This window comes from Drosophila santomea, chromosome 3R (assembly GCF_016746245.2).
Source record: "Drosophila santomea strain STO CAGO 1482 chromosome 3R, Prin_Dsan_1.1, whole genome shotgun sequence".
Classification (NCBI taxonomy): Eukaryota; Metazoa; Arthropoda; class Insecta; order Diptera; family Drosophilidae; genus Drosophila; species Drosophila santomea.
In genome coordinates, this window is record NC_053019.2 from 16,031,519 (window position 1) to 16,054,257 (window position 22,739).

The 22,739-nt window shown below is 42.5% G+C and overlaps 1 protein-coding gene across 4 annotated transcripts in view; it reads right to left on the reverse strand.

The window, feature by feature from the left end:
* LOC120452421 (phosphoinositide 3-kinase adapter protein 1) overlaps positions 1–22,739 on the reverse strand; it is a 31,996-nt gene that overhangs the window by 6,359 nt on the left and 2,898 nt on the right. Inside the window, exons 2-5 of one of the 4 annotated variants that reach the window (XM_039636643.2) lie at positions 19,261–19,446; positions 9,714–9,952; positions 9,370–9,557; positions 8,971–9,197 (exon numbers count right to left, since the gene is read on the reverse strand). In XM_039636643.2, coding sequence (XP_039492577.1) covers positions 8,971–9,197; positions 9,370–9,557; positions 9,714–9,952; positions 19,261–19,270 — 664 coding nt within the window. In that variant the 5' untranslated portion in view covers positions 19,271–19,446. Of the gene's footprint in view, positions 1–4,975; positions 5,099–8,970; positions 9,198–9,369; positions 9,558–9,713; positions 9,953–10,233; positions 10,641–19,260; positions 19,447–22,739 lie in introns of those variants that run through there. The other 3 variants (XM_039636642.1, XM_039636641.1, XM_039636645.1) reach the window with 3 other exon arrangements.

Genomic DNA, 22,739 nt, shown 5'->3' on the forward strand with positions numbered 1-22,739 from the left:
AACAACTCTAAGCACAGAAGCAATATCTAAGAAAATACCAAACGAATGGTTATAAAATGAAATTGCTTTGTTTTTGGGACATAACGTTTTATACCATCAAATGTACTATATAATTTAGCAAACAACAGAGAAACAACAACCGCTTTTCTCTGAAATGCCATCAAGTTCATTTCCAAGTGGCTGCCTAAGAGATGAGCCCCCATGTATTCCCCAATAATTCATCAAAAATGTTCTTATAGTGAACTTAGCACAAGATCGCTTGATTTTTATGATGATGTGTGGAGGGCGAGTGGTAAAATGCAGAGAAACAATTTTCGGGGGATGACAATTTGAATAAATGCCAACCGCCGATGGTGACATTTTTGTGTGTGTGTGTTTGTGTGCTTTTTTTATTTGTGTTTTTATTTTAGCAAGAGACATAAATCAACGAAAGGCGAACAGAGAAATATAAATGCGGGATTAAATGGACTGCAGCCACGAACGCAATGGGTTAAAGGAGGGGGCATTTTTTGGGGGCCAGGGGACACCGGACGACACACAAATTAACCCCTTCCCCTCGAGAGTCAAACAAACAGCGAATAACTCAAAATGCCATGATGTGTGTGTGTGGTGGATGCATACCATACAGCCATAACAATTATCATTTAATTATGTCAACTGTAACTTAATTATGCGCATATATCTTTTAATTTGAGGCCAGTTTACCACTTGGATTTGGTTAATTGTCGACTTCCTTATGAGATTGCAGCGTTTCGTTTCGTGTCTTCGTTTTTTACACATACAGCATATAGTGCTTGGCCATTCATTTCATCGGATCTGTCCAACCAAGCCAAGATAAATCCTTTCTCACTTTCTCACAAAAGTTGAGAGTCCCGCCTTCGCTCCCCGAGTAACCTAAATTCCGGAATCCCCAAGAGAACTCGCCGTTCTCGCAGAGATTTGTATTAATTTAGATTCGGTTCGCACTACGCATAAATCATAAGTGATTTAAATTGTTTTAGTTCTAGTTTCGGTGCCATGTCCAGCCATTTTCCGCCAGACACCCCCCCCAAACCCCCCAAATCGTTAAATGGAAATTGCTGTTCTCATTGTCTCTCAGTTTCCCTGCCGCAAAGTGTGAGAATTTCTGACAGCTGGACACCGGGGGGAAAATTCCAAATGTGAACTGCGAATGGGCATGGGCAATGGAGATGGTCAGTCCCAACGATTATAAATGACATTGCATTTGATTTGGCACTCGGTCTCTGAATGTGCCTGCATTTGCCTCTCAATTCTGGAGGCAATCTGTGTTTTTGTTTCGGGTTCGAGAGAGGTCAGTGGATGGAGTGATGTTTGGATTAATGACAGCCTTGTGCTTCTGCGCTCCATGAATGCTCCAATTAAGTGAAAGATGCGGTCAGGAATTTATTGGTGATAGCTCAGATAATGATATTACTGCTGATAGTTCTTGAAACCTTAAGTTTGTTAGATCTTGCGGCCAAATATGAATATTTTAACTAAGTCGCCATTAATTGAACTATATTCTGGCAAGACTCAATGGAGTCTCTGGATGACCTAGTAAATGAAGAATTTATATTCTCATTGAAACGTCTAATAATGAAAACATTTAAGAACACATCATAAAGTAGTGCATCGCACAGGGCTTTTCCCCAGCTCCCTTTCACGCAACTCCAACCGCTGAAACCAGCGAGGAATTTCCCGCTAAAAGCAAACATAAACAACATTTCGAAATTTCACTTTCAGCCCTAAATAGCGAAACGGCAAAAACTACAGCAGCTACAGCAGCTACAAGAAAAATGAGGCATCGAACCGTTTTCCAAGCCATAAACATAAGGAAAACAAATACTAAAGCAGGCCGAGTGGCGGGGGAAAATTCCGCGGATGGGGTGCAGCATTTTCACGCTGCGTGCCGCGTCATGGAAAATGAAGCACATGCATATTCCCCACCCCCCTCCCCAACCTCGAAAAGGGCCAGTATATGGACTTCCAGGCAGGGAGTTATAAACTCTAGATATGGAAATGCGAAATAGGAGACGGCAATCAAATCGCGCGATCAAGTGAAATATTCCCAAAGGAAGTCGAACTCCATCGCAGAAGGGAAGTTCATAAATGTGAATGGCAATCAAGTACGAGGCATAAAATGCATTTAGTTGGATCGCCAAACGCCGATCGATGGAGAGGCCTTGACTTAAGCCAAGTTCAAAGAGGCATTAGGCATTTTAATGCAGTTTTTACTGAATTGTAAACAACTGGGAGGTCCCTGGTAAAAGTTCCTCATATCTGATGTTATTTCTGACGTTTCTGACATTAATGTTTTGTTATTCCGCGCTGTCGCTGTCATAAAAGGGCCTGTGCTGGCTGCCTTGGACAGACTTGTACTGACTTCGACCGACTTGGATGGGGAATGTCAGACATATAGAGTGCATGCATAGGAGTGAGCATATATCGACGACTCCCACACCCACACACATGTGGGTATTATGTGCCTCCATAATTCCGTTAAAACAACAATGGGCGGCAACTCTTTTTTATTTTCGTAAGTCCATTCTATAAATATAGATCTAGATCTACATAGATCCGAGGGATTCGTGGTATTAGGGCATTGAGTAATTGTGCAGCAGGTGTCAAGTGTCTCGCCTCATTCGTCAAGATGAGCTCGCAGCGTAGAAAAGTGTAATTTTTCAACGAAAATATTACAATTCTCATAATTCGTGTTAAACTCAACATTTGTGGTCTTATAAAGGGGAAAATTCCAGCCATCATCTCCAAGTTCCGCGACTCAAGTTGATTAATGCCCGCCCCAGTTGGAAAAGCGACAACTTTGTCAAACACTCCATCAAACACGATTCAAATGCTTTGCTCTCGAGGTGTTTGGTGTTATTTTTTACGTTTCTTATTTATTCGATGCATTTCGGTGGGTGGCGGGGAAATGGGGTGGTATTTATGTCACTGCGCCAGCGATTCCACTGATCTATGCATTCTGGCTGCCAATAAATGTCTCCATAAATTTCCCAAGCAACATTTCAGCCATCAGAAGGAGGCGCTCCTAATACAGTCATAAATATTTTGTTGGCCAATTTAAAACAATGCACACACATATCATTCCATCTGAATGTGATGGGTAACTCTTTGCTGTGCTGGGGGAGGATTTTCACGAGAAATGTTCAGGGAAATGTTTTCCCTGCTGGATGGGTTTTCTAGAATTGGTAGATACTTGCCAAATGCATGTTACTGAGCAACAAACTATAAAAAATACATAAAAAAGCATTCCTTAAATGGGAATTACGAATTACTTGAAGGCTAATAGTCGTGAGTAAAAACCTCGAATAAATCAAACCACTAAAAGCAATAGCTACGGCCCGCATTTTGCAGCTTAGTGTAAACAAGAACGCTTTTTTTTATGGCAAGCGTACAAAATTAAGCGGGAAAAAGTGAAAAAAAAAACGAAACAACCACGATGATAACTTGACAATAATCAAGTCAAATTTTTCGTTTCCGTTTAATAAACAAGAGCGAGGGAGTGAGCGAGAGAGAGCGAGAGAGACAGTGAGAGAGAGAGCTAGCATCTCCATATGTGTTTTTGTTGTTTCCTGCATGCAATTTATGCTGCAAGCTTCGCCTGTCGCAGTCGCACGCACACTTAAACAGCCTTCTATGAGGGATTTCCGGTGCGTGTCGCAGTCGCAGTCGCAGTCGCAGTCGCTGCCATGCTGCACACTGAGAGAAACTACCGATGATGTGCAATAATATTCGCAGCAGAAAATGTAAACATAAATGAAATGATAAATGCTAAATTGCAAAATATATAACTCATATTTCAAATTAAAAAAAATATTTACAAAAACCAAATTGTAACTCTAAAATAATTTTACGTAAATTTCAAAGATGTTCATTTGCGCAGTAGTGCAAACAACTTATTATTAGTTTTGTATGTATTTCTAGGAAATGTGCATAAGTATTAGGATCATTTGGATAATTTTCTCCAGTAAGTTTGTTTGGCGTCCTCTGCGCCTGCGCGTTGTTATTTTTGCGCCAACTGCGAGTTGTACGTTACTTTCTGCGCAGGCTGTTGTTATTGTTATTGTTGTCTGGCGAGGGCATGTGCCTGTGTTTGTGTTTGTATTTGCAGTTGCAGTTGCAGTTGCAGTTGCATTTTTGCTGCTGTGGAGCGGCACCTGCTGCCCTTCTGCCTTCTGCCGCCCCCTTTCTTCCTCTGCCCCATCAACCGCTGGCGATCCGCGACTGTTGCTCAGCATTAACATCACGCACAGCCCTTTCAATTGAGTTTATAATTGCTGTTTGCTTATTTGCTATTTTTAAACGAGCCTGGGCAAAGGAGGCACATCCCATCCACATCCACATCCAGAAATATGAGCATTATTTTGAAGCCTAGTCGACGAAGGGCACGCGCTACTCCCCAGCACATCTGCGTTTTTTTGGGGTAGCAGCTGCCCCGGGTTTTCCCCCCTAAAATTACGGTTTTTATGTCTGGCTTTCCATTTTCCTGCCCTTCTTTTTGTGATATTAATTAGAAAATAGGGGAGCAGCAGCGGAAAAAAGAGAACGTCTGAAGTCTAGACTGTTTTAAGCGGAAACTCGATCTGTGCTCTATTTTTGAAGCCGTGTCCCTCATCTTTTTTTTTTGGTGCACGTGCCCCCCCGTTGAGTTTGGATTACCAAAAGTAAAATCAGTATAAAGGGGGCAGGAAATTGCTTATTCTGAAAGGTCCTGCAATTACCATACACAAGATTTATCCCCATTTTTAAATCGCATACTCTATAAGATCCTTCAATTACCATGCAGCAGTTAGAACCCTTCCACCTATTTTAAATCACTCGTTGCAATGGAGTTCACTGCCTGAATTTTAAGTGCTGGCACTTTGAAGAACCCGCTCTCCGGAGTTCTTCGACTTTCCTGCCCTGGTTGCGTAATTGAGTTTCGGTGTCTATGATGGAGATAAAAACCACTACTCACCGCAACAGAACGTCTCCATTTCGATATTTTCCACTTTCAGCAACATGTTGTTATTAATTCCAAAACCTCAGCACGACACGGCACAGAACTTAGATCATAATCAAGAGGTTTTTTGGCTATAATATACGAGTATCAACACAACACTGCAGTCTCTGGACTTATTCTGAATTTATTCTGGATTTTTTTTTTGGTTTTGCTACTGCGCATGCGCGACGCTTGGAGCGTCAAGTTGCCACAGTCCTTCAACTTCGACTGGCAAAAGCTCGGCTTTCGACTTGGCTTTGGGCCTTCTACCGCTTTTATCGAATGCCAAGAATATCAATTAGCTCTCTCTCTTTCGCTGAGAGCCCACCCTCTCTTTCTCGCCTGGGGTAAGCACAATGCATTGGGAGATTATAAAATAATAAAAGTCAACGCGCCGTCCGTCGTCGCTGTTGTTTTTGTACGTGCCCGTGACGTTTAATCAACGCATTGTCCATTTTTAATAAGCCTTTGATCCCCGCAGATACCCCTCCCCCCCTTTCCCCTTACCCCACCAAGCGCAGAGCTATAAACGGAGTTATGGCATTTTAAGCGATCAACAGATCTCCAATTGTTTTTCGCCAACTCCCGTGGAGGGAGTTCGCCCTTTATGGAAGGCCCACCAAACAGCAAACAGTTAGGAATCCATTGGGGGCAGAAAACTTGTAAACATATATATAAAAAAAATATGAAATTTTTATTTACTGCCATTTAAATGGCGGCAGCAGAAACTCCACACAAGGGCAGCCATAACAGCAATAAAATAAGAAATCATAATAAAACTTAATGTGCCGAGAAATATATTTTCGTAAATGGCTAAGCAAAGATGGCAAGCTGAGATTGATTTCTGGCAGGTTAAGTGGGCATAAATCTTAAAGGGGAAATGGCAACTCAACTTTAAGGTACTTGCATTGCAATAAAACATAAGCATTTACATACTTGGGAAAATTCTTAAACAAACGAAATATATTTCAAGGTGTTAGGGAGATTGTAATCATAGTCAATGTATGGCTTTTGATCCTCGTTATCCCCGCCTAATATATTAAATAGTTGCCACAAAGACAGGCTTCAAACAGGAAAAAAAGGGAAAACACCGAATGGAAACGTGAGCAAAATATTGTTAAATATGTTTCTTGTAGTTGAATTTGTTTTTGGTGGGAGTAGGCATTATTATCCTACCAAAAATTATGTTAATTCTGCTCAAATCTCAGCTCGGTATTTATGAATGCAACAGGTGTTGGACTCCGCCGCCAAGGAAGACACTTAAGTTCCTCGATAGGATTTTGGGTCTTGGGTTTTGGGTTTTGGGCTGCTGTCTCTTTTTTTCGGGCTGTTTGATATGCGCGACGAGGAAGGAAAGAGGTACCCCCAAGATAGAGTCTACAAGTGAAGTGTATTGAACCCCCATTTAAGATGGTGGATGTGGCTATGGATGTGGCAGCACACTCTGCGTAATCTGATGAGCAGATGTTCCGAGAATTGAAAACAGAAGCCAGACGTTTTGGGGTTGAACAAGGGGTAAATCGGAAAAGAGCAGAATGCACTACATCTGTCTTGGATGCTGAATGCGTGCATTGCTGACCCCAAATCACCTGCTACATTCCGCAGCTCCGACTGGAGCGCAATTAAAACAGTGTAAAATTGATAAATGGCACATTGCTGGCCACTTCTTGTGTTCCACTCCACGGCAGCCATAGTTTTATTGACTCCGAAGCGCTTTTGATTGGAAAAGCCAAAGAGGAAACATGGGCAGCGTAAACAGCCCAGCGGCTTTGATGTATTCACAGTTTGGTGCTGCCAATTTCTCGGTACGGACGAAGGAGGGCCAAATTTGGCCAATCGTTTTGGTTGGCACGCGCCATATGCAAAGCAGTTGGCTTGGCCACCCAACTCCCCGTTTTTCTCGCTTCCGTGCCATTAACACGTTTGAAGCACATAGGTACTATATGTACATACATATATGTACATATATGTGCTGGGGAGTTGGAGTCCGCTCATCAATTATGTGCTGTTCCGTTCCAGCCAGTTGGATGTGCCTTATTGGATGTGCAGTTCTTCAATTTATGCTCGTCATGCGGCCACACCCACCGCCCCCGTCAAGCGATTCGTTTGCGTTTGCCATTCAATATCGCCCATGTTGTCCATGTTGCCCATCCGCCCCGTTGCCAGCAGCATAATAACAAAATGCAATGGCCATTGTTATTGAAGGAGCGGAAGTGCGTATAACTTATGCCAATCGAACTGCCAACTGCAGTGGGACACTCGCAAATATGGCAGAGATATTTCAGTTCGCTTTGTTTTTACTCTGCCATAAATTGAGGTGTTAGAAATGAATTGTTCGTGGGTGTTGTGGGTTAATTGCCGATTGAGGCGAATTGCCTAGTTTCCTGCATATGGCGAAACATTCGAATGGATTGCCAGTGAGCATAGCGATAAGTGTGTCGCATATGGTGGGTGATTATTTGCAACCGTTATTACAATTGATGATAATAACAATAAGGGAAAGAATACGTTGTTTTAATAGCAAAAACTTGAATGGCTTACTTCTAATTAAAGTGTTCTACTTGAACTATTATATTTCGCATATCGAACTTAAGACTTAAGCCCAACAGTAAAATGTTCTGAGTTTCCCAATGAAACATCCAACACAATAATTCCTCTAGTACTTATCTCTGATCTCTGTTGAGACGCGAAAATCGTGCTGGATTTAGCCGTCACACGAAGTGCTTTAAATCAACTCTCAGGATTGTTTATCATATCCCAATGTCGCGAAGGCGAACCTTGAAAACGCTTATGATGAATACACAATGATCGTGCAGAGAAGTCCTGAGCGACTCATAAACCATAAAGACGGAGACTTTTGCTGGACATGCGAGTCAGCCAGGAGGCACTTCATCCATCTGGCATGCAACTGCCCACTTTACGGGCATCCATCACACGGAGGACTGTCAATGTCAGGCCAGCCGCAAAATGTCAGTCAGCCAGGAAGGCGCGTTGCCAACAATCAGCTACTATATATATATATATTTATATATATACTACTGTATATATGCTCGATCGGCTATATGCGATCCCCCCATTACGCCACAAAATCGAAGGCAAACAGAAGCTCCACTGCCAGCGAAAAACAATGCCACAACAAAGATTGGCGTCGCTCTGGCGACAAAATACTATTACAATTATCACTTGCGTAAACATTGCAATGTTGTTAACGTGGTTTAAATGTGAGGGCGAGCCGCGGGGGTTGGGGAGTGGACCCAGATACATGGCGCCTGCCAGGCAAAAAATGGGGAAAAAAATATACTGAAGAGCTGGCAGTTGCGCTTAATATGCAAACGTGATGCAAAGCTTCGAGTTAAAGGCCGCTGGAGGAGTCAGCGGGGGGAAAGCCCCAGAAGGGTGGACTTTTGGGGCAGGGAAATGGAGTGGCAAGGGGGAGGAGGAGGAGGCTGAGGGGAGTGCACGCCTGACAGCCGCCAAAGTGCAGAAATGCGAACGCGAAACGAGGGCAGGGAATGCAATTTGCAAGCACTTTGTCTTTGTCAATGCTGCGGCAGAACAAGAGTGGCAAGTTGAAGTAACTCCAGGAGTATATTCGACTTAAGGAAAGGTATTAATATAATAAGAATAAATTTCGGACCAGTTAAAAATAGATAGCCACGTAGAAAAGATGCTCAAATAGGCTGGAAAGCATTTACTGAACATGTCCTAAGAATAAGTTCATAAATTCTTGTATATTTTCCCCTTGGAGATATAACCGCAATAACCAATTAATTGCAGTTGACCACAATTGTTTGCAGTCACCTATCGACTGTTCTGTGATATGAGCACATCACCTTGCTAAACGATTTCCATTTACATGGATTTCTTGTGCTTATTGAGCCCAGATTAGCATAGGAATTCGCGATTGCCCCGTGGCATACTGAGCATACTGAGCAGATGGGAAATGCAAGTGTCGTGGAATGTCAACTCACCTCTTCGTCGATGGGAGCTGCCGCGGAATTTGTTTGGCGAAAGGAGCGGCGGACGGGGCGCCATCATGCTGGGCACCTCATCCGGGGAGCCCAGTCCCATTGCTCCAGAGTTTTGATGCTGATGCTGCTGTTGATGCTGATGCTGATGCTGATGTTGGGCCCAGTTTCCCAGGGAATGGCGACGAGCTCCGCCACTTGGCAGGGTGTGATGTCGATGGGATTTGCTACTGAAGATCGGTCGCAATGAGAAGGGGTGGTGGGGAGAGGGGGGAGAAAAGATAGGGCGCACGATTAGCACGGGCGGAAAAGAGGGCGGTACGAAACTGTCAACAGCTGCAATCGCATCCTGTCAGCACCTCATCACCCCCCATTAAATGCTCGATGCTGGGGATTGCTCACCTTGTTGGCGATGTCAGCGGATTGAAGACCTCGTCGTGATCCCCAGCTACGGATGTACCTCCTCCTCCTCCTCCGGGACACTGGGAGCTGTGGGTCTCGTTGCACGAATTCAGGCGTTCCCGGAACTCCGAGTGCGAATTCGAAGATCGCTGCCGGTACATGTTCATCGTCTGCAGTTCAATCGCGTGCTGCAAAAAAAAAAAACGCGAAACGGAAGAGGGCGGCACATTAGAAGGGCCCACTCGACATCCACAGGAAGTGGCAGATTCAGCCAGATAAATCAGAATCCATATTCCGAAATCGCAAATCCGGATCGCAGTATGCTCCATTAAATCGCTACTCACTTGCGGATAGCCGGCGAGGGAGTTGAAGCTGCCCCGCGGACTTCCCAATGCCATGGTGGCCGTGGTGTCCAGATTGGCGGATGTGATCAGTCGCATCTGTTCCGGATTGGTCATCACCAGCGGCCGGGGGCTGCTGCCCTTCGAGTTGCGCCGCTTGAAGATCGAGAATCCCCGGCTGGAGGACTGCGAGTCCGGGGTGCGCGGCGATTTGGTGTCATTGCAAAAGTAATACGGGTTGTCTGTGGGATTCAATTGGAATTGGAATTGCGGTTTGAATTTAACAACGGCTAAGTTCGCCAAAGTGCTTATGAAGAATAGTCGAATGTTATATATAAATATTATACATTTAACATCATACGGTTGCAGTTTTTAGACTGTGCAAAAACATCTTTCGCCTTTGCTCATACTTTCAAACCTTTATTTATTATAATACATATATCATATAATACATATATGATATATAGAGCGACTTAGTCTCTATCCTAATTCTATGCGAATTTTCCTGTCATCAGCATTTTACCTGAGAAGAAGGTGTTTGTGTTATCCACAGTGACAAACATCTTGAGATCCTGTATGCAGTGTTTTTTCCCCACTCGAGTTGAGTTGATATGCGATGTGCGCAGAGTCGCCCACAATTCAGAGCTCTGATTTGCGATGCATTTGCACTTTCACTGGCTGCGCATGCGCACGCGCCAAAAGATGCGCACAGCACGGGGCGCGAATGGAAGGCCGTAAACGGAAATCACAACAAAAAGGGGAGTGCCACAAATGGCTAACTTGGCAAACTGTCAGTTGATAAACGGGCCAAATAAATTCAAATTCAGATTTAGATTCAAAGGCGGTTGGCGGGTAGCGCAGGTAAATATTTCACTGTAGTTCGGTTCACTTGAGTTCGCGCAGTGCGTGCGTCTGCATTGACATCCCGAAACGGAATAAATTCTAAAACTTCAACGAGAACAAAACACTCCGCGCCGTCTGCATTTTCCTCTGCCACCGCCGATGCCTCTGCCGCTGCCGCTGCCTCTGCCGACGCAGAGAATCCCTCCTCGTGTTTTGGTTTTTATTTACCATACGCGCACTTCTTCATCCATTCCCATTCTTAGCGTGCACCGAGAGAAATATATATACAGTACTCGAAATTTTCATACCAACGAATTCTCTAACCGATATGTAAAGTTATAGACTCCTAGCAAGGAGATTCATCTGCATTCTTAAGAATATTTTTCTCTTATATTACTAATAAAATACTTCTATCGGTAAAAACGCTACCACAATGATTTAAAATAATTATTGTATAATTATTATATTTTAATTATTAATTATTGTATATCTTGTAACTGCATAAAAGATTATCCTAAGAAGTTCTCTTTCTAGTCTAACTAACTTTTTAGTATCATGTTTATGCTTATACAAATTCTCTCATTTTCTCACAGTGCAGCGACATCAGCAGCAGCATAAAAACATTGTATCTCTCCCTTTCCCTCGCACTCTCACCCCATCTCGCTCCCGCCCGCGCACGCACACACGCATACGGGATCAGTGTTTAAATATGGTTGCCATATTGCCATCACCCACTCGCTACTCACCCTCCACCTCCCCCTCTCCATGCGCCTGGAATCCTCCGATCGGCGATCAGAGGAAAACTCACTTTTCCTCGACTGCAACAACTGCAACGACTTTGTTGTTGTACCTGCGCATGTTTTTCTTTTGCGTGCGCTTTTCGCATGATCAAATTATCATCGCCAGCGCTCCGCCGAGCCCATGATTTCCATGATGTCCATGATTCCCAGTCCCTTTTCCATACCCATCATACCCATACCCATACCCATTCCCATTTTCCATCCGTGAGCGAACGTTTTGTCTTGGTCTCGTCGTGCATATTTGATGAGTTCCGATAGCAGAAATAGAAGAAGACCCATCTAGCATATGAGCCAACTTGATGTGGCACATAGCATACGACGAGCATGCCATATAGCATCTGAGGTGAGCCCCGCGTTTAGTAGTCCCCCCCGTGTCCCCCTCTCCCCGTGTTGTTCCATCAGTGTCAAAGTTTGAGTTTGTGCGCCGAGTGTTGTCTGTGGTTGGGTTGCTCCTCGAGTCGATGATGTTCACTGTCAGGAAACATTTATGAGACGGTTTTCGGGTGGCACCCTGAGAACTCACCTTCGCACAGCGGCGGTGGGAGAATTAATCTTTCGAAATGCCATGGGAAAAAAATACAAAAATCATTATACGATGAAGCAGTTGCCAGTGCATATGTATGTCACGATTCAAAATGATTTCATATATTCTCTAATAGCTCCTAGCTCAAGGCAAACTTTTGCTTAGAGCCTCACTTCAACTGTCCTAGAAAATTCGCAACATTTCCCTTTTGACTTCGCGGCAAATGGGAAAATTGTCATCAATGCTGGGCCGAAAATAGAAGGCCATAATAAGAGCGATGGCCAGGCGACATATTCCAGCCACATTAGGGGAAACTCGAGAGCATCAAAGGCAAAAACAGAAAAAAAAACACACATATTAAAAATTGCAGCCAGGGGAGAGCAACAATTGTGCTAAGGGAACACATTTTCACATTTCCCCAGTGCAACTAGGAAAACTAGAGGAAAAACTGAAGTGGCAAAATGCTAGAGACTCCATGTGGTCTGTCCGTGGAATTCCTAAGTGGACTGCGTCTAGAATCGGGCCTACCATCGATATAACCAAATAACCCCTACCAGACAGATGCCCGGCATATTGGGACCTATGGAAAAATCGTAAAACTCGACAGCCGAGCAGAAATTGCACATTTCGAAGTCCATAAAGGCGAGAGTCTGCCAGCGAGGGTAGATGTTGATCTTTGAGTGGCTCTCTGCGGAGCAAGTGACTTCGGCAGCGTTACACTGGCAAAAATCACCTCTCAATTGAAGATTATTGCCAGATACTTTATTGCAGATACTATTATTGCAGCAGTAATGCCGGAAAAGTATTTATATGAGCTTGTTTCTCTTCATTCTTCCTCAATATTATGCATTTTCAATATACGAGTATATATAAATTTCTCTCAGTGCCACCGTATTTGTTTGGCTGCTGCTGCTTGCAAATGATCTTGAACCGCTCGGGTACTTGCACTTGCAGCCGATTGCCTTGGGCAAATGCGAGTACTTGGGCAAATGCATTTGCTGCACATAAATGTCAAATGCTTGTCTTCGCCAGCACGCTCCACGTGTTCCGAGGTAGAGGAAGCGAGGAAGCGAAGAAGAGTAGTTCTGGAGGGGATCTGGACTCAACTGGCGAGTCGTAAATCTGTAGACACTGCACTGCCAGGCCGCTTTGTCTAGTTACTCACAGAGCGGAGCAACCCATCCTGGCTTTGTGCTGGGTTGGGAAATGGGTTTCCATTTCGGGATTGGGCGCCAATCGCTGCACTTTCGCTGATTGTTCATCGCTGTTGACAGGTTAATCACTCCCACGCACCGCCTATAGTTTAGTTTCCTAGTGTGTTTTGTTCTCTGGGGTCAGTTATGGAAGAGTTCAAGGGGGAATATATATATCTACCTAAAAAGAACTGCAATTGAGGGTTTGAATTACTAGCAATCATTAAGTTTTCATTTATTAATAACCACTTCTTGCACTACGTTAATTCAAAGTATGTTTGCTCTTCGATAAAAGAGCACATTAAACAAGTAATTACAGGGCAATAAAACCGATTGCAAGAGAGCCCTAGATGGCCTGAACAAATACACAGCCATAAAATATTGGCAATCGATTGGAAAACCGACCAGGAAGGGCTTTGGCCAAACAGGAAGAACGAACGGGAATAGGTGGAAAATCCAGTGAGTGGGGGAAATGCGTAATTGTGAATTTTTGATTTCCCCGTATGTATATAGTAAAAGAGTAAGTATAGTTGCCCGTAAATTGTCTTGCTATCGATTGGCCAGACAAGACCTTCCTCACAGGCACTCCCCGATTTATGCAGATATAGCATACTATATAATTACAAGCCATTGTGGCAGGGCCAAGAACAGGGTGTCCATCGCATTGGTTTGCCACTTGCAGGAATATTGCGTGCATTGCTTTTATGTATTTTGTTGAATTCATTCGACTGCCATTGCCTGCCTGCCCTGCTATTTACTCAGACTTTTTCATTCGAATTCGAATTCCGTGTAGTCATAGCATCTACGTCCCCTCATGGTACACAAATTTTGAATCATTTATGTGCACTACGAGTTTTCCTTCACGTTCAATTGAATCTTTTTGTTTATTATTTTCCAGTTTTTATGATTTAACCCCAAAGGGGGGCACAGCCAAGGGCAGGGAAAACCAAAATGCAGCGATTTCAGGGGGGGAAATATGGAAATGCAGGGAAAGGAAGAAGGGAAAACGTCTGCCCGGAAGTTTGGCAACATGGCGCGACAGGGAAATTAGCAGGGGGGCCCATAATTATTATTGTTATTATAATGTTATAAAGAAAATATTCATATTCGTTCTTTGGCAGGTGCTCACGATCGTTTCCTTTGGAATGGAATCCCACAGCGCTTGATTTGGAAATTATGGAATTCATATTTTCCTTCTTATTTTTCTTCATATTTTGCCATTAATCTGGCAAATGTTTAGAACCATGCCATCTGTTAAGTTTTGTTTGTGCAAACAAATAGTAATAAATTTGGGTTCGGTGTGGAAATTATTTAAACATTTTTCTGTAGTTTAGCAAATGGGTCTTGGCCCAAATGTTTGCCAAAAGTATTTCTGCATAATTGAGAATGATTAAATTTTATAGCTCTGCGCATTTTGAAGCAGGTGTTCATAGTTCATTGCCGGAAATGAATCTTTGGTTCAGCCAAAAAAACTCTTTTAAAAAATCTTTCATTCAAATTTGCTTGTGCAAAGCAGATGGCTAAATAAATTTAAGTTTATTGGTTTTCAAATTGGTTTCTATCATTCTGGTTTGTTCAAATCCAACATTTTTTTTGGGCATTTTTCCGGTGTTTGATTTATTTTTGTAGGATCATAAAATGAGCTGCGCAGCAAGTCGCCCGTTTTAAAAACCAATTAAATGCATATCCGAAAGTGTTGTTTTAGTTTTGCCTTCCCCAACCCAAAACCCGTGTCAGAGAACTACCCAAAAAAAAAATAACAAAAGTCCATAAAATAGTTGTGAAGAGTTCCGCCCTCGCATTCAGTTCGAAGGCCCAGCGGAAGTAAAGTGGCCTGAAAATTGAGAAGCCGCCCTCTTGAGGGACAAGCAACTTGCGAAATGAAGGATGCGCCCAAGGATTAGTAATTAAAAATTCCAAAACCAAATTCGATAGCCATGGCCATGGAGGGCACGTGCACTCCATGCTAATGGGCAGGGGCACTCGAGAAAAATCCACAACGGAAATGCCAAAGACAAAGGGACATTACCAAAACACAGGCCCTCGAGCGTCGAAGAAAGGGATGTGATCAGGAAGTGAAAGCAGGGAGAAAGGTGAGGTTGGTGAGGTCGGTCGAAGAACTATCTTTGTATCTTTTCCATCTACCTGAAGTGCTGCAGTGCTGCCAGAGGTGTCGACGATGCAATCAGAAATCGAATAAACACTTTTATGATCTTGGTTTTATGGGCTGTGTGTCTTGTATTTGTCGCCTGTTGCCTGTTGCGGTTGACATGATCGAAATGCTGGCGAGGGCGGCGCACTTTTAACCCATTGTTGCCAAATACCGAGTGCTATTTATAAGCCGGGCAGCGAAAGGTGTTTGGAAATGCATAAAATGCGCTCCTTCTTCATAAATCCCCGAGCAGCAACAGCAACAACAACAGTGGCCACATCTGTTGAACAGATTTCAATTCGATGCCAAAGTCGGGAGCCGTCAGTTTTCAAACATCTCGGGCTTTGGACAACGGCAAATGTTTAATTATTTTCTTAATGGAAACTCGCAGCGAGCACATGACATCGTGGTCTTCCGTGAAAAACAAAAAACCCAGGCCAAAAAAACTAAAGCGGAGTCTACACTGATAAAAACTGGCTTTCATCAAGATATTTATGATTGATACAGTATTACTAAAATAATTAAATTTTTTAAAGATTTTTAAGTAAGACCGAGGAGTAAAAATAAAAGTAAAGGTAAGCTATTGTGCAACTTCTCAACTTTATTAGGGTAATAATAACCAAGGGCTACATCCTAAAGATCCCAAATTTATCAAAATTTTACTAAATTATATGAGAACAATTGTTTTGAAATCATATAGTTTTGCAAAAGTGGTCTCACATTCTCAGTTTCTCACAATCGGTACTGGTTTTTTCTCAGTGCATTATCCCCGTGCCAGGTCTCTGTACCATTTGCATCCCCTGTTCCCCGTGGAGCGCGTGTCTTTTCATTTTTTTACCTACTTCGCCTGCAAAAGGAAGCCATTTATTCAGGGAATCTTTCTGCGCAGTTGCTCCGAGGCGTCCAAGTCGGGGTGAACGAATCTCTCGAATCTCTCGGAGATTACACAACTTGATGGGGTGGCCAGGCATTGTGGCTGCAGTGGAGCCAACCACAGGTTGATGTTAAATGTCAATGGGGATACCCCAGAGGATCAGTGGCGCATTAATTACGCCATCGCATTGCACTCTGCTATTCCCGATCCCCTAGCTGCACTTCTCCAAATTCTCCATAGTGCCTCCGATGACGTTTATAATGATGTTGTTGATCTCGTAACGCTTTGCACTTAGGATCGTTTTTTCCTCATTTTTTTGGGCAGCCCCGAGTAAAGTCTAAATTTGATTTATTTAGCAGTGACTGCACTTGTAATCGGAGATCCTCATGTGGAGTGCGACACTCACTTGGTAGAGTTTCTGTGGGGAAACTCGAATGGAGTTTACGGCAATCCCATTGACGCTTGCTATGTCAAAATAGGAATTATACAAACTTAAAGTAATAACTTAACTTAATGCTTCTTGACTCTACAAAATGCAGTACTTCCTCAAAGTTGTCGACATAAATCCATGCTACATAGTTTGAAATAAGGGAAATACTACTGGGCACCTTAACCCACGCATTTTGCACTAAGTCTCGACATGCATCTTTGGATTTCCCTCACGAAATTTGATCAACATTCCGAACTGTCTGCTCCGCGTTTCTGGAAAACTCTGCCCTAGACAATCTCACTGCACCCGTTCTCATTTTCATTTTAAATTTCCCATTTTCCATTTCCATCTGCAATCCAACTCCCACTCAAATGGGCTCTGCACTCAACGCTCCTGTTCTTTCGGCTTGATTATGAGGTGTGTAATTAAAATTTTTACGCTCTTGTCTCTGGCCATGTAATTCAATTATGAAGAATCATTTGTAGCAGATGAATGTCTGGCGACATCTAATGTCATCTGTGCTATTTTTACCAGGAGATTGTCTGGATTCTCGATCCCATTTCAGCTGGCTGAGTGCGATTGCATAGGTTGGCCAGCTCACAAAGGATTCGCGGTGGGAATTGAGCCATAAAACAATCAGCGAAGCCCAGTTGCCCAGCTGCCCAACTGCTGATACTCGCAAATGAAGCACATGACATGGGAATTTGCGTAAACAAAAATACATAAATACTCGTATACTCGTATAGTACTTATTGAATGATGTGACGTTGTCGCTGGCAATGAGAGACACCATGGAGCGACCAATTGGGCCTGTGGTCCACTTTTGCCCGATGTCTGTCTGGTGCACTTAATAGATTTCTTTATCTTCGACCGCCACAAGTTGCCAGACAGGGAATGTTGGCAAAACAAAAGGCAATTCGACGGGCACAAGTGAAATTTAATTTGCGTAAATATTTACGCAATGTATAATTGGTATTTTAGGTGCGCCTGCTTTACAACAGAACAAGGTATGGATCATCAATTGAATATGGAATTGAGTGACTCAGTATTATGGTAAAATTCGCCAAGTAATTCGTTTGCGTGTGGATGTTCAATTATTTGCGTCAAGGATAGTGACGTATGAAAACAAAATGGAAATGAGGTTGTTAGTCTGTGAATAATGATCGGTTTATGAGTATACAAAATGGAAATAGCCCAAAAGCATATTTTAAAAATCTCTAAAGATCATTTTAGTGGGTGATTTTTGCATGTATTAAATATAATATATTTTAATTCCTGGTAATATTCAAAAATACTGATGGTAATTCATTACTAAACCATCAATACAGTGAATAAACTGAGCAAAACTGAAGTGTTTCCCAGTTCACCCCAGCCATTCTATATAGAATGAAAAGAATTTGAATGAATGGCCATAAAAATCGCCCCAAAGAGACTGCAAACAGCCAGCAACTCCATTCTCCATTCTCAATGAGTGCAATTAAAAAGCGCAAATAAGCTGAATGAATGGACGAATTTGAATGCAGATTTAATGAATGATTTACATAGACAGCGGCGACAAAAACTATTTATAAGAATGCCTTATGGATGCGGGCATCGGACCACGACGGCAAAAAGGGAGGACCCTCTATAAGTATGTACATATCTCTCTATTTTGAATCTCGGGGAGTTTGTGTTTTGTACTTTAATTGCGCCATTTCCCATATCAGCTGCCCGATTATTTGTTCTAGTCAGCGGACATAAATAAAAATAACAAACAAAAAGAAGAAAATAGGGAAATTGGAAAATAGGAAAATAGAAATGCCACAAGGAGCCTACACAATCTCACATAGATGCTAGCCAATCTGACAAAAATCTGACTAATTAGATGGTTATTTATTTCCAACTTCACTATGACTGCTCGCCGCACAAATTCACGGATGACCTACGAAAACTTAGATGCCAGCTATCCAATACCCAGTAGAGTAATTCCCTGGGAATTATCGCACTTTGCCGATTTTAGGTGGGCCTCCAAGGGTCGAAGTCTAACCCCCGAACACGATCTTGGCCCCGCCCACCTTTACGAACTGTTTGTTTGGGTTTGGTCTCTCCGCTTGGGGACAACCTTAAGTGGATTGCTCCAGTTCGCTGGCCCCCGTACTAATCGCTCGAGTTTGTATGATAAATGCGTTGGCGTTCTGGGAAATTGCCAATGGTCGCTTGTACTCGTATGTGTGCAGTATGCACCCCGAAACCGAAATGCATCTCATTTAGTCCACCAGTCCATCCAGTTGCACAGTAGTTTCGTGGGCCGATCGCGATCATTAGGAATTCCACGGAGGAGGCGAGGAAACTCCTCCGACTAAACCGAATAGCTCGACTTGATTTGGTGTCAAGTGAGTGCGGGGCGTGAACGAGTTTGTCATGTTTATGTCGTGTTCTGGACATGCCATGCTATAAGGAGGGTTCCCGAGTCTCGGAACAAAGGGGTACATCTTCTTGGACATCTTTGAACATCTCTATTTAAGGTTAATTTCTTGATATCTTATATATAAAAGGTTTTGGGTTAGTTCGAGTAACTGCAGAATTGAAAAAATTGTGGGAACTAATAGTAGTTATTAAACTTCTATTACATGAGCATTATAGTTATTAGCTTTTAATCTCAATTCGATATTTTCCCAGTAAATGTAAAGTATCTCTTTTGGAATTCCCAGATAATAAAACACTTTTCATGGGTCCCCAATTATTCCAGCACTCACCCACAGACATTACGATTCCTTCCGTTTAATAATTGCTGGAAAAGTCTTCGGTCTTCTTTTCCACTGCCCAATCCCCTTCGATTTTGGAGGAGTCTCTTCACCTGCTGGGCTTTGCACTTGTTATGGCCAGTTAAGGTGCTTCCGGCGGATACGTCAAAGTTTTGGACACATTCATGGGATGGCGAGCTGCGGACCATAGAAAATAGATATAGGGAGGCACCACGAATTAATATTAAACAAATTTTATTAATTAAATATGCGCATGGCAAAGCACGGATAAATATGGCTGGGTAGCGAGGAATTAAAACTAAAGTACGCTGCGGAAAAGCAAAGAGGTGCCACAGGCCTAACGGGTTTGATGTTGTTGGGGGAAAACTCAATAGAATACTTCCAACGGAAGCATAGACTTTTCCGATTTCCCCCCAAAATCACACCCGGAAATGCGCCACCCCAAAACGATTTTAATAATTATTTTTAGAGATGCACTCGCAGAGTTTTTGGCTTTTGTTTTTGCAGGCAGGCCATTTGAAGGCAGGCGGTTTACAACTTCCTTTTTAGCCCAGTTTAAAGTGTTACACGCCGCGGTGACCACAAACCGCAATTAGTCCATTAAATTATTAAGTACAAGGGCCATAAAATATCCACAGAAGAACGCACACACACACACACACATGTCCAAGGCAATTTGTACTGGGCTCCCAAGTTTGGAGTCGAGTTCGTTTCGTGGCTCGTTTCGAAATGCCACAGATATTTTTATTGGCATATTTCTTATTCATAAGTCAATTCACATTCGCGCTGCATATTGATTTCAATTCTGATTTGGTGCGAGAAACTCTACCCCGCCCCCAGAAAGTTCCCATTCCCATTTGATGAACTTCGCAATCGTTGGCATCAATACATCAACACCCGACCATTTTAAACGACTCGACTACACACATTCGAATAGAATTTGTTTCGAAACCTTGATAAGAAAAGTATTCCCTAAAATATTGTGTTTTCTTTTGATTTTTTGGAAGGAAAATCGTATAAGTGTGCCAGATGCAGCTTACTATGAATGTTGAAAGGCATTGGAAGTACTTGTAGAGTAAAAGGGTATACTAGTTTCTCTGAAAATGATGTAACAGGTAGAAGGAAGAGTTTCCAAACCTATAATGTATATATATTCTTGATCAGTCCTTTATCAGGAATTAACGCTGCTTTAACTTTTCCCATACTGCTCAGTCAATATATCCCAAAATATGATGCAATCTTATCAGAATCACGACCACAAATCAAGAATATTTCAGCCGAGAAGTGTGTTTACTACATGTACATGTATCCAGAAAACTAAATTGTTTACAACAATGTAACCCAATTGGAATTCCTAGAAATGTTTCATCGAACCGAAAAATAGTTCCTAAAGTTTTCGCTTCTCTCCACGAATTGTTTATTCAGAAATATCTAAATATAGTAAAAAGAACGGAATATGATTTGTGCAAAGAATGACATTGAAAATTGTGGAGAGTATATAATATGCTTTTTACAAGCCATTAAAGATGGAATTACTAGGTAAATAAGTCATTAAAAAAGCTCGTAAAAGGCAACGTTTCTCTCTCTATTTCGCCGAGAAACGAGAAAAGCAATTAAAGCATATAGTTGGGATCGGAATCGGAATCGAAATCGGGGGGATGGGATTGGGATTGGAATTGGGATTGGGTTGGGGATTGGGGATTGGGGATTGGGTCCCTGACTGGGGCAGCTGCTGTGCTGCCTTCGTTTAAGACGATTATTTCATTTAAGATGGTGACATTCATTTGCATATCAATGTGAGAGTGCTGCCCCCTTTCGAGTTCCCCCCTTGTGTGCTACATGTGTGTGCGTGTGTGTGTGTGTTTTCGGCTTGATTGCTACGATTTTCATTACGTTTTACCGGATATTCCAATTTAGGTAAATGCGACGTAGCCAGCGCAGCAGCAACAACCAGCCACTACATCCAACAACTACAGCAGCCACATCGACATCAGTCCGCGCATGAAGCGGGATTAATGTGCCCGTGGCGACATCCATCAGCAGCCGTTCCAAAAAACCAAAAAAACCAACAAAAAAATAAAAACGTAAAGAGCCCAAGATCAAGTGGAGCACGGCCATCCACGGAGACACTTCTCCCGGGGGATTGAACTGCCGGGAATCCCCATTGAATTCAGTCCCTTCTTCCATCGCCATTGGCACCTGTCTGTGGATTCACGTGAAATCGCTATTTTTCCTAGCTGAAGTGGTTAACTAATTTCACTTGGCTAGCTGAATAATGCTGCACGATACTTTTACTAAGAATCTGTATCTAAATATACAAGCATTGAATCAGCACAGAAAAAAAAGTATTATAATTGTAATTTTGAAATAATGAAAACTGAAGTTGCGAAGCGATTCGATTCGTTAATACATATTGAATTTTAGAAATGCTTTCAATTATATGAATAGATTTCTTGTATAGTAAAATATTACAGATATTGGTATTATTTGGGTTTATTTTCATATTTACTGTATGCCATTTAACTGTGATAAAAAGATTTTAACACCTTTGGTTTTGGATGGATGGATGGTTCGCCGGAAACCGAGTCTCTTTATTTCACTTTCCGATAGCTTATCACCTTTATATGTTCAATCCATCACGTATGATTCGCATCGAAAACTGCATTTACACACGGAGAAAAACGCGGCAAGTCCGCCGATCGGCGATTCAGAAGATTGACGGCTGACGAGCGGCAATTTACAAGATCGTTTGCGACGAGTCGGTCAAGAGTTTTGCAATCGAGCGCCACGCGATACGGAATACAATCGAATAAATCAATTGAAGTGTTCGCAGCGCGCTTTTCGCCTTTTGCTTTTTGAATTTGTCAAACGGCCAATAAAACGGGCGACACAAAAAAATTAAGTTATTCAAAATTGAAATCGCTGGCCGTTGAGCGGCCAGCCGATGCCAATAAAATTTATAATAAATATGCCGCAGCCAAAAGAAATACGTCGGCGGCGAAGAGAAGACAATTTATTTGCGCAACAACAATAAGATCGTTTGTAAACAATTAAAATAATTTGCTGGACAGCGAAAACCAAGGAATTTCAATTAACAAAGAGAAGGAGAAAGCTCCCAAAGAGCAGTGAAATTAGCAAAGAGCGGCCAAAGAGAGACACGAAATAAATAAGAGACTGATCTCAATAGCTTTTTTTCAAATCCAGAGCACATTCTTCAAGTGAGTTCTTCCTAGTGCATACGTGTATGCTTAAATTGAATGAAACTGGAGCAAATTGAAAGACAGACAGAGCAGCTGTGTAAAAATGTAGCACAGCAAACAGCTGACGAGAAAAAAAGAGAGAGTAAAAAATAGACGAAAGAGGGCGGGAAGGTCGGAAAATCACGCATACGCAACGTTGTACCGCGAAAAACATTTGGATTCCTCCCACACAAACATTGCATTTTTAAGCAGAAAACATGTTTCAGTTTA